General features: G+C 34.7%; 1 protein-coding gene across 3 annotated transcripts in view; it reads left to right on the top strand.

Moving 5' to 3' along the window:
* The window catches only part of ANO3 (anoctamin 3), a 356,947-nt gene that overhangs the window by 143,397 nt on the left and 194,330 nt on the right, over positions 1-19,220 (top strand). For 2 of the 3 annotated variants that reach the window (XM_025356153.1, XM_025356152.1), the window contains exon 4: positions 2,267-2,385. In XM_025356153.1, coding sequence (XP_025211938.1) covers positions 2,267-2,385 — 119 coding nt within the window. Of the gene's footprint in view, positions 1-2,266; positions 2,386-13,626; positions 13,856-19,220 lie in introns of those variants that run through there. The other variant, XM_025356154.1, reaches the window with a different exon arrangement.

The following is a 19,220-nucleotide window of genomic DNA, read 5'->3' as shown; positions in this document are numbered from 1 at the left end:
TGTTCCATTTCCGTGTTCCTTTTTTGCTTATTATTAGATGTAGGAAGAAATTATACCCACTTTTAAAGTTGTCATCAGAATGAAAGGAAATAATACAGGTAAAGTTTCTGGCTTATTGCATGCACGTAGCAAATGTTAACCATCAATGAGTGTCAGGTATGGTTAATAGGTCTAAGTGTAACCACTAAAAGCTTAGAGCTTCTTAACGTATCTGGCTATTAACTGCCTCCTAAGACATAATATAACCTATACAATTTTAGTTTATACCACTATGAACCTGGTACTATTAGCTGCCCACGATGTAACATATTGTGTTTTAATAGCTTTTAACCATTATTTATAAAGGAATGGATATACTATAAACAAAATTGTTTTTCTTCTGTACAATAAGTAAATTGACTGAAATCTTGAAAGCACTAGAGTTTTCCATGTCAAAATTCATGTTTAATAGATATCAACTGATCTAGTAAAACAACTCTAAGATGTTTTGATATCTTTGAAAAGGCTAAATGTATAGCAATCTGTTTTTGAGTTTGAAGATATATTTATATCATATGGAACATAAATTGGTGAAGTGTGTCAAGAATTCTTGGTCATGTAGCCACCATAGAGATTTCCTATTTTATACTATTTTACATTGATTACAGCTTATTCATTGTTCATATACATCCTTATATGTAACTGATATTATAGTTTTTTTTTGTTTTTGTTTTTGTTTTTTTTTTTTGCTATTCCACTAGTAACCATTTTTCAATGTTCTCTGTTCTTTCCTGGTAGTTGTTTCGATCCCGATTTATATTTCTTGTAATGCTTATTAACATATTTTCTTGTAAATATAACACATTTACAAGAAAAAAACAACCCCATCAAAAAGTGGGCAAAGGATATGAACAGACACTTCTCAAAAGAAGACATTCATACAGCCAACAGACACATGAAAAAATGCTCATCATCACTCGCCATTAGAGAAATGTAAATCAAAACCACAATGAGATACTATCTCACACCAGTTAGAATGGCTATCATTAAAAAGTCAGGAAACAACAGGTGCTGGAGAGGATGTGGAGAAATAGGAACACTTATTCCTATTTCTTACACCTATTGGTGGGACTGTAAACTAGTTCAACCATTGTGGAAGACAGTGTGGCGATTCCTCAAGGATCTAGAACTAGAAATACCATTTGACCCAGCCATCCCATTACTGGGTATATACCCAAAGGATTATAAATTACGCTGCTATAAAGACACATGCACATGTATGTTTACTGTGGCACCACTCACAATAGCAAAGACTTGGAACCAAGCCAAATGTCCATCAATGACAGACTGGATTAAGAAAATGTGGCACATATACACCATGGAATACTATGCAGCCATAAAAAAGGATGAGTTCATGTCCTTTGTAGGGACATGGGTGCAGCTGGAAACCATCATTCTCAGCAAACTATCGCAAGGACAAAAAACCAAACACTGCATGTTCTCACTCATAAGTGGGAACTGAACAATGAGAACACTTGGTCACAGGAAGGGAACATGACACACCAGGGCCTGTTGAGGAGTCGGGGGAGGGGGAAGGGATAGCATTAGAAGATATACCTAATGCAAATGACGAGTTAATGGGTGTAGCACACCAACATGGCACATGTATACATATGTAACAAACCTGCATGTTATACACATGTACCCTAGAATATAAAGTATAATAAAAAGAAAAGTGAAAAAATATAGTCTGCTCTCATAATCAAATAAAAGAAACATATTTTCTACTGTTTTTCAGACTTTTTACACTCTTCAAATGTTTCCAGCTTTTAAGAAAACAAACTCTCAAAATCAATGCAGTTTTTAATTAAGCAAATGAAGGCTTACACAGTTCTTACTAATGTCACTATCTTCAAGTTCAAAACATGATTTTTTCGTGGTTCTAATTTTATTTTAAAAAATTTGAAGTACATTCAATAGCACAGATGCATTTAATTCTTCTGAAAGTCACTATCAGTGTCAGCATTAGTAAATAACAGGCAAGCTTTCATGTGATTACTTTCATGTGCTTATTTATTGAATGTATGGATTGTTTGAAAATTCTGCCACACAAATTTTATGTATGTTCTAGTGTGTGTGTGTGTGTGTGTGTGTGTGTGTGTGTGTGTGTGTGTGTGTCTAGGCTAAACCTTGGGAAACATGAAAGAGGAGAGATTAGTACATTTAATGAAAAAAGAGAAAAGAAAAATGATAGAAATAAATATAACTTTCTCTTTCTCTTTTATAGCCCTAGGAAAAGATAAGGATTACACGGATGAATCAGAACACGCTACTTATGACCGGTCTCGTCTCATTAATGACTTTGTTATCAAAGATAAATCTGAATTCAAGACAAAATTATCTAAGGTAATGAGAACTAAACTTTATCAATAAGTCATTTTTAGAGCATAATTTTTAAAACCTTTTAATATGTGTCTACATGTTTGGTTTTTGCTAGAGACTATACAAGAATATACATGTTAATATGTACCATTAAGAACTCAGAAGTTATATAGAGATATTAATTCATATTTATCATATTGATTCATATTTCTCAAACAATGTTTAAAACACTTAATCTGAAATGTAAAATTATTCATTAATAGTCTCTTTAGGGCTTCTTCGTCTTTCTTAGCATGACTTAATGAGAACATGGATTTTAGTATCACATCAACCAAGATTTAAGTTCCATTTCCACTACCCAGTTGTAATAACTTGATAAGACTAATTAAACTCACTGAGAATTGTTTTCTCATCTTGGAATATGCTCCTGGTTGTCTGCTTGACAAGATTATTTGAAGACAAAATGAGATAACCATGTAAGTGTCTGGCGCATAGCAAAAGATTGAGAATATCTTATTAAAATTATAGTTCACCAATACAAAAATGAGGTAGAGTTCAATTTTAAAAGCTGTTAGTTCCAACAATCCTGCCATTCCTCAAACAAAATGCTTTCATGGACTCTTCAAAACATGGGAGTGTTCCCATCAGATACCAAAGACAAAATGGAATGCTGCTTCTTTTCATCATTGCAAATGTAACTGATTCATATATCCCTTTTGATGATTTTCACGACAAATCCTGGCTCAGGATAAGCTCATTTTTTTATTTTTATTTTTTTTTCATTTTTTGTATTGATGAAAAAGGAAATGCCTTTGTAAAAAAGATAGTTGGACATTAAGTGCAGTTTAACACAAGGAATGACTTAGGTTTCAATTTTCACTGCATGGCTAATAATCACAAGAAATGCAGTTTTCTCTGTGATATTTGATTCTGTGTTTCTTGGATTACTTTTGCAAATATCTTTATTAGACACCCACCAATGTGTTAGTAAATAAATATGGCAGAGACTAAATATTACTATCGTGAGACCAAACTAATACATAGATGCAGGGATAATTGTGCCAAATTTCTTTATTCTTGTTTGTTTGGTTGAATTAAATTGGGTCACTATTATGGGCCAATAATTAAGTTATCTTTGCACATCAGGCGTTTATCTTTCCATGGTTACTAAATCTGCCTCCCTGTGTCTGTCTGATCAATACAATGTATGTTTAGAGTCTCTACTATCTGTGAAGCACTGTTCCAAATGAACTGAGAGGAGGAGTTATTAGATAAATTAAGGTGTTGTTTCTTAATGTGCTTATAGCACTGACTGGAAGACAAACACAATATGCTCAAATAATTAGAAAATGAACTAAGATTAAATAAAGTTTGTATTATCTGCTTTTCTAGAATTACCACATGCCATCAATGATATCCACCATTTTATATCTTCTCAACAGTAGCAATTTCCCAAGTTCCACTTTAACTAGACTTGAACTTTAGAATATCAAAGTTTTAAAAAAGTTGGACCTGCATGCATATTACGGTTGTAACATTAACGATAAGAGAATGGTGTGTGATTATGGTAACAGACCACAATACATCAATCCAAGATATCCTATTCTAATGCCCTACTGAATCTACCCGATTACATATCCTTCTCCTATTATACTTCCACTCGAACTGTAGAAGAGCATCATGAGACACCGGACTGACTTGTTCTTCTAGCTTCTATTAAAATGTGTCCACTTTTATCAATTTTATAGTTTCAAGTGCAGCACAAATTCCATTTGAGCAATGGCATTAAAAGTTTTAAATGCCATTTAGGTAGTCTACTTGCAAAGTTTATCTACAAGTGAAGAGCAAAATTACCTACTTGGACAATTTTCTTTGTGTACATTTGACACAGGAAACCTCAAAAAAGCAATAACCTAATTTTTACTGTTTGGGTGTCTGTATACCCTGTGTGCTTTATAAATTTGTTGGCCTTTCTCTCTTATACCCCACCATTAAAGTGTGTGTGTGTGTGTGTGTATGAATGAAAGCGCATATACATTTTAAGTTAGATCTTACGACACTGACAATCTTTATTCACTTGTATCCTACAAAATGGAAACTTCCTGTGGTTCAAATGAACCTATTTAGATAGAATATAGATAGATGGAATATAGATAGATAGATAGATAATTATATGGCTGAAGATGTGTGCCTTATAGCATCATTCACTTGTGACAATTGTAGTTGTGATAATCTGCACTGTGCATACTATGCAATGTAACTAATGTTTATTTCTACAGAAAAGTTACTCATTTGCAAAGATATCATTTTAGAGATGACAAAGCAAATTTATGAAGAGTCGACGGAAAGGGGGCACAAACTTGAAGGGGGGAAGTAACTCCTAATACAAACTGCATAGTGAGTAATGACAAGTATTAAATTACAGAAAACAAGGCTTTCTAACAAGTTTGCCATCAGCTATACACTAAAATAGGAAATAACCCCAAGTCCTGCAAGGTGATGTCTTATATTGAATTTATGAGGAAGCACTGTTGAGTTGTGAAACTAAAAACAGAAATACAGAAAAACATCTGACTAATTTACTAAGAGTTGTGTAAATAGACTCTATATGTGTTTAAACATTTGGTTTATCAATCATTGTGCAAACATTTTCTTTTTTTCTTTTTTTTTTGTTGAGATGGAGTCTCCCTCTGTCACCTAGGCTGGAGTGCAGTGTCGCCTGGGGTGGAGTGCAGTGGCGCAATCCCGGCTCACTGTAAGCTCCGCCTCCTGGGTTCACGCCATTCTCCTGCCTCAGCCTCCCGAGTAGCTGGGACTACAGGCGCCTACCACCACGCCCGGCTAATTTTTGTGTGTGTGTGTGTGTGCTTTTTGTTTTTTTTTTTTTTTTTTTTTTTGTTGGGGGGGGGGGTTCTCCGTGTTAGCCAGGATGGTCTCAATCTCCTGACCTCATGACACACCCGCCTTGGCCTCCCAAAGTGCTGGGATTACAGGGGTAAGCCACCGCACCTGGCCTGTGCAAACATTTTCTGAGTTGAGTTGGGGTAGTGAATTTTAATTTTTGTCAGGTACATATATGCATGGCTTGTAATAATTTTGTATGCTAATATATTTTATGAGTAACTACAGTTTGCTTCAGAATTAATCTTCAGAACACTGCATTGTATCTTCAGAATATCTTGCTTCAAATCATAAGTTTTTAGCATGTTATTTATACTGAAATTATTCAACATTTTACATATCAAAAGCATCTATAATTTTGATATCTACTATGATGAAGGGACATTGATAAATTAATAAGATATTTTAGTTATTGTGAAATTACAATGCACAAAGCTTGGTATAGTACTTTAGGACCAATATCGCCAACAGTAAATAGCTTTTGCTATCCAAGTACTGACTGGGATGCAGTTTAGGAATTCCCACATGCATATCAATTGGGAAACCCACGAGATTCTAGAAATTAGAGGCAGCACTAAACATGGTTTAAATCTGTATTTAGCTAGCCTCAAGCTTTACAATAGAAGTCATATTTAAATATTTCAGAGGCATTGTGGTAGATATAAAATTGGCCACAATCTTTTCTTTCCTATATACACTCTGTTTTCAATGAGATTTTGCAGCTCTTCCCATCAAGAGAGTCTATTGAACAGGTCTTGGTCCTCGTGTTTGTCAGTAGACTGTTGCAGGAGTGACATTATGCCAGCACAGAGCCTTGAACTGAAAAGATCTTCAACTCCCATTTTTTCTCTTAGGATTCTCCCTTTACCATGTGAGTAAATCATGAGGAGGGTAAGAGACCACAGGGACCAGAGGCTGATAAGCACAATTGCCCCAAATGAGGCAAATAGAGATAGGAGAGAATCCAGCAGCAAAGGCCAGGAAAATTAGACCTATGAAAAATCTCAACTGAGACCAGAAGAGCTACCCCGCTGAGCCCAGCTTGTGCACAGAATCATGAGCCCAAGAGTTGTTTGGGGATGGTTTGTTTCTCTGCAAGAGATAATGGAAACAACCATAAATGTTAAAGGATAACACATTGGCTAATACCAGTGATTGTTAATATGAAGTTAATTCTTCCTCAATGTCTAGGAAGATTTGCAAAATTGTCCCAGAGTTTGGCACAGCATATTCATAGCATGCATTTAATTCTGTGGAGCCCAAGTGTATTTTATTTTATTTTTATTATACTTTATGTTCTAGGGTACATGTGCACAACGTGCAGGTTTGTTACATACGTATACATGTGCCATGTTGGTGTGCTGCACCCATTAACTCATCATTTTAAATAGCATAACTAAAATCACATGGTATTTAAGCAACGTATCTACAACTTTCTAAAATTGTTTTTTTTTTAAACTATTTACAAAAGTGCCTTCCTTGTGAAAACATTAAATCAGGGTAAAATTCCAAGATTACTATTAATCAAAATGTGTTTATAGTTAACAGCAGTCACAAACATACAATGTTTTAAACATGTTTAATTTTTCTGAGTACAGAGTAAGTGTATATATTCATGAGATATATGGGATATATTGATACAAGCATACAAAATGTAATAATTACATTGGGTTAAATGAGGTATCCATCACCTCAAGCATTTATCCTTTGTGTTACAAGCAATCCAATTATACTCTTTAAAATGTACAAGTAAGTCAGTATTGACTATAGTCACCCTATTGTGCTATCAGATACTAGATCTTATTCCTTCTTTCGAAATATTTTTTGTGCCAATTAATCATCCCCTCTCCCCTTGCCCTACATTTCCTAGCCCCTGGTAATCATCATTCTACTCTCTATCTCTATGCGTTCAACTGTTTTAATTTTCAGCTCTCACAAATAAGTGAGAACATGAAAAGTTTGTCTTTCTGTGCCTGACTGATTTCCCTTAGCATAATGACCTCCAGTTCCATCCATGGTGTTGCAAATGACAGGGTCTCATTCTTTTATGGCTGAATAGTACTCCATTGTGTATATGTTCTCCACTTTTTAAAAATCCATTCATTTGTTGATGGACACTTGGGTTGCTTCCAAGTCTTGGCTGTTGTGAATACTGTTGCAATAAATATGGGAGTGCAGATATTTCTTTTATAAAACTTTTCTCTAAGACCAGTTTACTTTCTGTCTTACCTCTTGACAAAAGGCTTTTTCATACATGTGTAGCTAAGCAAATTAAGGAAGCATTTTGTAATGAAAGGAAAGGAACATTCCCAAAAATCCATAGACTGAAGGACCTGGCCTGACTGCAAGCAAAGTTCTAGAGCAAATGAGGGTGATTGTTTTTAAGATGGTTTGGGTAAATATCACTTTTTCTTGTTTCATGAATATGGAGAACACTGGGAATAACATATGAAGATAATGAGGTCCTACCACCAAACTATATGATCCTCAAAACTAGAATCCCTCTCTCCACCAAGGAGTCACATCCTACATACCAGCTGAGGCCTCTAGATGTGGTCGATTTACAGGGATTATCTATGGTTAATCTAGGTTAGCAGGAATAAGCCTATGGTAAAGAATCCATGGCGTCTGTAGTGGGCATTAGTGAAGCTCAGCTGCATAGCTCTTTTGGTCTCAGCTGGGATATTTCATGGGTCCACCGCTGTCACAACGCCCAAATTAACTACAGATATTGCCATTAATGAGTCTGGGAATATTAATCTATTTTTCAGTTACAGTGACTTCACCTTTGAAAGGATATTGGGTATCAAATCAAACAGGAAGAAGGTTATGGACAAGGAAAATCTGGACATGAATATTTTAACAGTTCATTAATATTAGATCACAAGGCTATTCACTTTGTGTCAACTGGCATTGGCAGATGGTGCTCATCTTTATCTCAATGGGTATTAGAAATAATTTTCTCTAGGGCTGGAGACACTGGTCATATGTTGGAGAAGGTGAGAAGGAGATGGCTTTTGTTGTCTTCTACAGCATACCTTCTATGTGGATGTCAGGAACTATTTCATTTGCCTAAATGGCTCTTTGCCTCCAAATTGTGTATAGGACTTAGTATTCTGAATGTGCTACTTCCTATTTTTGTCCAGATATTGTGAGATGGTGATGACAAACTACAAGATGAATGACTAACTTGGCTCTATATGGCTGCTTTAATGGACAAGATTATGCATGAAATACTAAGAGAATAAATTTTACTTCTTTTTGGGATAGTCAGTTTCTAAAGAAAATATTAATATTTATTTAACTTTAGTACCTGAAGTAACCTTTTATTTATATTATTAAGTGGTATCCTAAATATTTAATTTTCATGTAAAACATGGGTCACACAGAAAATCACCTTGGCTTATTAATCTTTTTGTCCATGTTTTAAAATTTATCTTCTTACCTAACATTAAGAAGTCTCCTTTTGATCAGCCCAGAGGAAGCTTGTCCTGTTTTCAGAGTCTTTGTATTCTCTGAAATACTGAAAAGGCATTATCCTCCCTGCAACCCTAAAAGGAATCTCCCTTCCTTGTGCCATTTAAGTACTTAGTTTGACCCTCAGAAACCTTTCTTAGTAAATGGTGAAGACTTGTTCTACATTAGCTGATCGCTAGTGTAAATTTTCCAAAAGATTTAGTACAAGAGTTTTCAGAGTTGCTTCAAATTTTCTGTAGACTCCTTAAACCTGTGTGTGTGCATGTGTGTGTGTGTGCACACGCATGTGAGGGAGTGGTGTATATGTTATGATAAAGGTAGCATTTCACATCAGGAAATAAATGTTAATCATTCAAAAACATGCAAATGTTCTCACAACAACTTGTCAATTATTTGGAAAGAGTTAAAATATTCTTAGATGACATCTCACATCTTGTAACAAATGAATTACTGAAGAGCTGAAGAAGTATACTCAAACTGAATATATTGAAAACAAAGCAAAACAAAAATAAACATTTTTTCTAACGACAGAATAGAATAATTGCTTCTTTAGATGGCCTTTTAAAATCAATGATAAAATTAAGCATGGATAGACTTACTATTTAGATACTAAATATATCAGTGTCAAAATTCTGATAACGTTAAGAAGAGACAAGCTTAAGATACGGTGATCAGCTCACATGCTGGAAAATATATACATGCCAGAAGAATGGCTAATATTCTTAATTCACACAGATATCATAATGTAATTTATAAATATAAGAATGAAATAAATTGAAAAGCAATTTAATTTTAACATATATAATGATCAGCTGTACTATTAATTACAGAAATACAAATGTAAGCAATGTTTTTTGAACCAAATTAGAAAATGTTTATATCAGTATTAGGTTTTGTTGTACTTTTAAACTATAAGCTATCATTTTTATTCCTTGCTGGTCAGTATGTATATTGAGCCAAATTTTCTGGAAAACAGTTTCACAAGGAAGGTTCAGTACCTACAAGTAATTTTGCCTGTTGACTAGTTCTAGGAATTTATGCAGAGAATGCAATTAGAAGTTAGCCAAGTTTCTGGGTGTAGTAGCTCATGCCTATAATGCCAGCACTTTGAGAGGCTGAGGAGGGCAGATAAGTAATCTGGAGTGTGAGCCCAGGAGTTTGAGAACAGGCTGAGATACACAGTGAAACCCTGTTTCTACAGAAAAAATACAAAAATGAGCCGGGTATGGTGGCATGTACCTGTAGTCCCAACTACTCGGGAGGCTGAGGCATGAGGATCACTTGAGCCTGAGAGGTGGAGGCTACAGTGAGCCATGGTCACACAACTACACTCCAACCTGAGAGAGAGAGAGGGAGACCCTCTCAAAAAAACAGGAAAAAAAAAAAAAAGCAAGAAGTTAGCCCAAATAATTCTGTTTAAGAATGTTTCTCACATTGTAATTTGTGGTGGGGGAGGAGCACTTCCAGAGTCAAGTGTAAATGATAACATTTAAAATAGTAATTCGTAATGCCCTCAGACAAGGCAGTACTATATTGAAAATCTCTATAAACTATTTAAGGATAATAGGACATGATCACAGTGTATTATTATATAATAAAGTGGTTTTAAAAATCAATATGTGCAGTATAATGCCAATTATATAAAAATATCTAGCTGGTTTTCATGGGGAAAATACTTCGAATGATATACAAGAGATGTTTATAGTTTTATCACTGGGTGGTAAAATTCAAAGGACATAATACTTAAGTATTCATAGATTTAAGCCATAAATATTATAATATCATTACCTTTTTACAATCTCATACAGCTGGTAAATGACTGAGCCAGGATTTAAAATAAGATAGTCTTTTTTTCCAAACAGTTTTTCCATTTTGTTACACTGGCATGACCGTAGCAATTCAGGACTTCACCTTTTTTAGCCCAATAACCATAGTAAGTAGCATTTCAGTTTCTTTGCCCTAATATGCACTGATCACTTATGCACCAGAAACTGTGGTAAGCACTTTATATACATTATCTAATTTAAATCTCACAATAATTCAATGACAGTAGGTAGTAATACTCTCATCTTTACAAACAAGAAAATAAGGAATTAACAGAAACGGTTCTTGCCCCAGTCTCTAAGCTAGGCGGAACCAGAGCCGCATTGTGGCATGTCTCTTTAACTCTAGACTCGGTGTTTCTGTCTCCAGTTCAATCTCTGAGGTATACCCTCAGAGATATTTATCTCTTTCCAAAACCCTGAAACATTACTCTGAAGTAAGGCAGCTCTAAATTGTAATAATTGTGTGGCTAACTCACAACCTCCTATAACTAGATTGACCTGTTTGCAATTTATTCTTGTATCTACAAACCCCTAAGTAAAAATAGTAATGTGTTACAAATATAATATCACTAAACCTCAGCAAAAGTAGTCAAATAATAGAAAGTTTCCATTCCTTGGGATCAAATAATAAGTAGATAAATATTTTCAACTGAATCTATTACAGTATGGGAACTCCCCTTACCAATCAAAATACAAAATAAGCAGCACCACCACCACCACCACCACAAAACGAAACATAAAACTCTCCCCAAAAGCTCCTATAGCTGCCAACAGTTCTGTGCAGAACTGAAGTATGTCTACAGCAGAGGGCTAGGAAATCATGACATGAGATGATTTACCTGAGAGAATACAATTAGGTGAGAGATGGATTTGTTGGGGTAGATGCCTTTAGTTCCCTGAAAGACTATGAGGGAAAAAAAATGTGCCTGTTTAGGAAGTCGTATTTCATATGCAATACAAAGAAACAAAAAAGATGTCAAAGATGTTTTCTCTTCCCTGAAACTAATGTCTCAGTAATTAAACACATAGAGGTTTCTCAAATCACCAATGTATTTGTTTTTCCCATGAGTACTTAAGAATTCATTTTGGGAGACACATCTCCTAAATCTCCCTGGAGGATGTTAGCTCTAAAATGAGAGTTGCAATAACTTCTCTGCAAAAAAGTATACATAGTTTGATGGGATGTGAAAGTAAATTCAATAATTAATGTATGGGCGTACCAGTTAAATGGTGCAGATAATGGTTCTACTTGATATTTGAACATTCAATCAATGACCGGCTCAAATCAAACAGTTCTCTAGCTGTTCAGACATGAAAGCAGCCAGAGAAGACAGATCAGAAACCGTGTTACTTGAGCATACCGAAAGTCAAATCTACCTCCTTAATCTGTCCCCTTCAAGCCCTCCAGGCTGTGAACACTGAACTGGAAGTTTCAATATTAATAATAATAATGTTAAATGATTATAACAGCTAACATTTATTAGGGATCTTAACAGGGATTTTAATAACTTCTACTTTTCTATCATCACAACAACTCTAAAAGGTAAGGTCTATTTTTACCCCCATTGCATAGGTGAAGAAATGAAGGGTTAGATGGCTACGTAACTTTTCTGTTATCACACAGCTGGTAAGGAGGAGGCAGGAATTATACACAGGGACCACACTGTCAAGCACTGTGCTACACTGCACATAATGGAGGTGTGTGCAAGGGACTATAGAAGCCACGAGAAAAGTGAATTGGGTAGTTAGCGGTCATGCTCACATTATTGGAAAATTATGTTTATTAGAGAGCATGAATATTGTGGTTTTTTTCAATGTTTTATACTTAAGATAATATAATAAAATTGGGGCTCCTGTGCTTAGTTATATCCTGATAAATTTTAAAACACTTGTCTCTAGCTTGCAGCTTATAGCCCTTCATCTCCCTCTGTCATCTTTCTCCATATATTTTGGCACATAGCCTTCTTAACCTCACCAAAAAATCAATCAAAATACGAATATTTTGAGCAATTATCACTGTAGAGAAGAAAATACCTACAGAATAAAGCACTCTTGTGTTTACTGAATAATTTCTGACACTTCTGTTTTAAAAAACTAATTATTATTGTTTTGTTGTGGTGGTTGACTTCTTGCATGATGCAAACCAGGATTCCAGATGAGGGTTTCAGTCATGGAAACCCATTTGATTTCATTAATTCCTTCCTGCCATAGACAATTTAAACCTACGTATTAGAGTAATATACCATTTGTTCTTTAACTATTTCTAACATTGTGTGAAGTTATTTTTTTCTATTTCTTGAGCCTGCTGGAAAATCAATTTTAAAGCATGCTTATTAACTCAAGACCATATACATTAAGTGGTTACTTCTTAGGTTCAGTGTCTTGTCAGTCCCAATTACAAGCTGCCCTACAGAGGCTTTTTTAACAGAAGTAAATGTAACCCTGTGTTGCATTTCTTATGTGGATATTAACTAAATGGGGACAAAAGCATTCAATTTTATTTGCTTGTTTACTTTTAGGTGTCAGTTAATTCCTGTGCTCTCAGATTACAATCATATCATTATGTGTGGCTCAGAGACAATATAATGCAATGTGAAGTTTAACACATGCAGGATTTTTCAGAAACCACAAAGCTTTCAATTGTACCTTTCTCCAGTGAACAAGAAAATGAGGCAATTTCCTTTAAAAGCAGAAAAAGAATTATAGGAATTCCTGGTGAACTCCACTCCAGTATCAAAAAAGTGTTACCTAGATCACCGTTAAAAAAGTTAGTTGTATTTTCCAGACCACTATTATCAAACTGAAACACACCTCCCATCTTTCATGTTAATCTGCCCAGCTCATTCAAATGGCACATACAATAGATTATTAATAATTGACAGTAAAATCATAAAAATGTCGCTGACATTATATTACTAAATGTCACTTAGGTGACTCATGCATAGACATTAACCAATGACACATGAAGGCAGCCCCCTATTCCACCCTATAACCAACTCCTAAAATGCAATTAATAAAAAAAAAAACAGATATTCTTATAAAGAGATGAGTTATCTTTAAAAAATGATTATTCAAACTAAGGCATTTAAAGAGTAGGCTAAAAACCCTCCAGTCAAATGCTTTGTGTAGCACTCAGTATGTAACATTCTAGCTAATGGAAAAAGCAGGCGGTGAAAGGGAGAACTTTCAGTTGTCACACTGAAGAGTGCTTTAAAGAAGATTGTCATTTGAGACTCTGTTGTCAGCAATGAGGGATTCCAAATGCAGCTGAACTCAGAATTCTGACTGTGGTATGTTTAAAAGTGCATCAATCTAGGAATTCTATACTATTTTTATATTTTCTTAAACATATGTAGAGAAACCAATTGAGAGAAATTAATATTGATTTCAGAATTGGAAATGAATGTATCTGTTATTTCAAAATACTAGATATATATTTCAAAGTAAAAAAAGTATGATCTAAATGTGTTATTTTTAAAATGTCTGTGTTTATCTTGCATGTAAACCAAATATCACCTCTCTGAAGTTTTGTCTTTTTAAATGTATTTATTGATTTCATTGAAATAGTTATTCACAGCATCTACTCTAAAATGGTTTTTATTCAAAAACATAAAACATACTTACCTTTAAAATATTTTCAGTTTTTCTTAATTTTATACAAGATTTTTAACTGATTTTCATGAAAATAGAAAGTCTGAGGAAAACATCTGAATTTAAAGGAGCATATCTCATAGCGTCAAATGTTAAAATAAATAAATCACATCAGGTACGAAATTCACTGTGATGTAAAATGTTTTCAACCTGCTGTCTTTATTTTCTCACAGTTTTAAAGGTAATAAGAAACTTAATTTTGACTCAGTTCATGTTTTGATTTGTTTAAAATGTCAGATGCTTCCATCTGGAGAATTTCCATTTTTATATCTATGTTAAAGATAAGATCATATAGCATAGATAATCACTGATATGGAAATAAGTGTTCTTTTCTTTATGAAAAATAAGTACTTAAATGATTTCTTATATAATATTAAAAATATAAAAATCAGTGATGAGAAAAGATCTATTCAAATGTACTCTCTGCAAATTACTTCCACTAAGGGAATATTTTAAAGTTCACATATATATAATATTTTAAAAATGTTTATTGTATTGAGAACCCAATAGAAAACCATAGTCTATGCTTCATCACAGACTGTTCCTTTGAGAAAGACTTGGATTTGTGTCTTCATTAGATAAACTAGAGAACCTATGATTTTAAATAAAAAATAAAAGTAAAAATTAGTGGAAAGAGAATAATATAAGATAATCTAAGAAACAGCACTTAGTATAATACCACTACATAATGGAAATTCAATCAATATTTTCTTTCCTTCTTAGTTTTTTTATTTTTTAAGTTTTGTATTTACATTTGCTTCATGATTTTTATTCTTCCCGTGGATACATGTCTTATCATATGGTATTCAGCATCACACTTTATCCAGTTAACTGAGGTCAGATAGCTCAGGTGTTTTGGATCCAATCTGAGTCCAATTTGAGTAAAATTAATCTAGCTTTTTTTGTAACTCTATGATACTGCATTGCTCAGTGAACCAGATTTCATAAGACACTTCAAAGGAAACTATTACTTCCCCCTTAATAACATGAAATCAATATAGGCAAAATTAATCACAGAGAAGTAGTATCTGATAAATTGTCTGGACCAATTCATTGTTTGAACCATTTTCAGAGAAATGCAAAATGCATTTTTCCATACTTTTACCTAATTTTAGCTAAATTAATACATACTCAGCTATTAGTATAAAAGTAGCTTCATATTTGAAAACTTTTCAAAAGTATGTGCTGCATAATTATACTTAATATTCATAAGAAATATGTATGTCTCACTATCATAAAAGCAAATGTATAAGCAGAATTATCACTAATTGTTAAATTAAAAAATAAAATTATCCTTGGACTTCTCTTTCAGCAAAATGAGAGATTAAATTCAGTGATATTTAAGGTTCAAATCTCACATTCTAAGGAATTCTGGCTACATCATCTTTAAACAAAATATGTGTGTTGCCTTCCTAAACAGATACCTTACAGCAGTGGTTGCACAAAAAAAATAGATAACTGGACTCCACCCCCCAGAGCTTCTGATAATAGTAGCTCCAGTTGAGGCCTCAGAATTTGCATTTTTAAGTTTCCAGGTGATTCTGATGCTATTGGTGCAGATAGCACATTTGAGAACCATTGTCTTAATTATCCCCTTAATATCTTCAGTGTACTCTATTTTGAGAATTCACCATGTGCCAGACTCTATACTAATCTGGGTATGCATTATTGAATAAAACAGGCAAAATCCCTAAGTGTGCAAAGCTTGTAGTCTACTGGAGGAATAAGAAAATAAGCCTACATGTAATTATCTATTTAAAGTTGTCATAAGTGGGTGCAGGGTAGAAGAAGGGGAGTTACTTGAGTGATCAGGAAAGCAGCTTATTAAGAGCAAGAAATGAGAGATGAGAAGTCAACAGAGGGAAAAGTGGAAGAACATGGCATTCAAGGCAGAAGAGTGACCTATGTGAGGGCCCTGGCATGCAGAGTATCCAGATGTGTTTGAGAAGTGATGTGCTTATGTGGCAGAAACACTGAAACTAAGCACAAGGATGGCCAAGAGGAGAGGTGAGAGAGAAGTGAGCAGACACAATGCTGCAGGGGCCTATGATGAGGAGTTTGAATTTGATTCTAAGTTTAAAGGTTTTTGGACAGATCTCTGTTTTTGTAAGATCACTCTGCCCCTTTGGGCGGGGAAACAATGTAGGAGGTGGGGACGACACTAGAGTAATGCAACTCAATAAAGGCGAAGGTGGCTGGCCAAGACTGGTTAAAGGTAAGGTGAATCCATCAGACAGTTTCCCACATCAGAATGGGGAAACCACTTAGATATCTAACTACAAAGGTGGAAGTTAGAGAAATCACATTGGAATTGATTACTTAATGACAGGGACACAAGTCAAGAAAGTCAAAAAAGCAGCCTAGAAAGCTAAGTTATAAGTGTGTGTGTGTATGTGTGTGTGTGTGTGTGTGTGTGTGTATATGAGAAAGACTTTTAATACTACTGGGGATATAGATGATTTTTAAATTTTGTTTTGTTTCCTGCAATAAAAAATACATATTCTGACATTTCCAAATTCAAATATTGCATTGCATAAAACTGGCTTTACTGAATCACAAGTTGAATTATCATTTGATTCATTTGCATATTTGTGTGTGTGTGTGCACAGATGCGTGCATGCCAGGTACCATACAAGAATCAGTGGATATGAAATGAATATGACGTGCTTCCCATTGTCAAAAAGTTTGCAGTTTACTGGGGACAGTAAAAATAGGAGCTTCAGAAGAATGGTCCTCAAATTTTAGAATGCATAAGAATTATGCTTTATATCATTTGACAGGACTTCCAGATACCAGTGACTCCTCTAGTACTCCAGCAGGTGTTGAATATACTCATCCTTTTCCATGCCCAGATGTATTTGTATATGGAGTTTCCTCGACCTGGGAAGGCTGACCACCCTTCTCCATTCATGTTTTTAGGATTTAAATCACATATCACTTCTGAATGAAGGTTTTTTCTCTTTCTCAAGACAGTTACTTCATCTTTGCTCTCATAGCACTTGCACCTCCGCCCCCTCGTAGCACAAATCACACAAATTGCAATTATATGTCCTCCTATCTGTCTCCTTAACTAAATTACTCTCTTCTCATGGAGGGGGACAATGAATTATTTTTTCTCTGTAATTACCTCTGCACTGTGCATAGAGGCTGACTCATAACAGGAACTCAGGATAAACTTGTCAAATAAGTGAACTACTGAAAGAGAATATTAGGGAAACATTGGAATATGTGGAATAGAGTTATTAGTGTGGCCTTCAAGAGTACAAGCACAATTCATGGAAGGGAAGGAAATCAATCTTGTCTTTAAAAATGGGCAAAACTTTTTGAGTTATTTTACTTATAAGGATTTGTAGTAATAAAACAATTGAGAGATTAACAGAGATATATGAACAGGGATACTCACTGCATCATTATGAATCACAGCAAAGAATAATTTGGCAAAACAAGCCAAAATATCATTCAGCTGGAGGTAAATAACGGCAGAATCATAAAACTGAATATTGTTTAGGTATTTGAAAGTGCAGTGAAACAAGGCCAATCTGCACCACTAATTCTCAAGTGTGCCGTCACACAACAAGAATAAATAGGGGAATATAAAATTGTATTTCCCACCCCAGGGAAACACTATATTAAGAGTAACGAGATCTGGTTCTGGGATTCCCTGGCCCAGCAGATCCATTCTGTATGCTCTGCAGACCACCAAGCCTCAGAATCTCTTTTCTGAAAAGTCAGAAAAAGTTGGGAGAGCCCCAGTACCCCATACCCTTGATCACAAGTCTATTCTTTGCATTAAAACAAGATGAAAACAACCGATCACTCTAACCTAGAATAGCCTTTGTTTTCTGGCCCACATTAGGTAAAAGAGATAAGAGACTTTACATATTGATGTAGAGATATATGGTGGATTTTTCCTGTTTTATGCAAGTATCACTTTCTTTGTTGGCCCTCTTTCCCTACTTTAAGCTAGCCAACAGAATTATCCCTCCTGTTGGATAGAATGATAGATGCAGTAATGTACAAGTTTCCCAAGCTGAATTCCACTCTGAGATGTTCTCCTAGTAGAACTTACATAGGAAAAGATATTCCCCTCTCAGCCACAGGAAGAAAATTATTTTTAGTAGTATTACAGCGAAATATGCAGGAAGTCATCAGGCTCGGGTTTTTTCTTCACCCAAAACCTTTATGGAAGCAAAACAAAACTTAACTTGGAGACAATTTTGTCTGTCTTGAAAAAAAAAATCTAGCCTCAATCACAACAAGGCAACTAGCTGATTGGTTATAGAACTAGGGGTCTCTCCTCACACCACACATAAATGAGGCAAATGACTAGGTGTAGTCGTCAGGTAATTACTTGGCTTCTGTCTTCAGGCTATAAAAGCTCACTACTTGTACTGCTGGAGCAGAGCTCTCTGAATTTCTTCCAGCTTTACATGTTGCCCAATTCATGAACTGTTCTTTGCTTAAATAAAGTATGTCAAGTTTATTTTGTCTAAAAGTTTTTTAAGTGTAGGAAAGAATGAGAGAGAAAAGCAAAAACAAGCAACAGAATTAAGAGATGGAGATACAGAAGAAATATAATACTAGAGTAAGAATCCTGACAGGTCCATTTGGATTGTGAGAACCAGCTGTTATTAAAGCTATACTAGCTCTGGACTTTTCAGAGGTAGAGAGCTGAATAATTTTGGCTACATGGACTTAAACAATTTTTTGTTAGGAGAGGCTATGATTGTCTGGTTCAAATTAGATTTGTCATTTAGAACTGAAAGAGTCCTAATTAATATAACTACAATTGAATAAGAATAGATTTTATAACACTATGTACAGAATTCAATGTGTGTCTGTAATAGTCTGTTCTCACGCTGCTAATAAAGACATATCTGAAACTGGGCAATTTATAAAGGAAAGAGGTTTAATGGACTCACAGTTCCACATGGTTGGGGAAGGCCTCATAATCATGGCAGAAGGCAAATGAGGAGTAAAGTCATATCTTACATGGTGGCAGGC

This window comes from Theropithecus gelada, chromosome 14, assembly GCF_003255815.1.
Source record: "Theropithecus gelada isolate Dixy chromosome 14, Tgel_1.0, whole genome shotgun sequence".
Lineage (NCBI taxonomy): Eukaryota > Metazoa > Chordata > Mammalia > Primates > Cercopithecidae > Theropithecus > Theropithecus gelada.
Note: the sequence above shows the minus strand (reverse complement) of the source record. Positions and strands in the feature narration are given on the sequence as shown.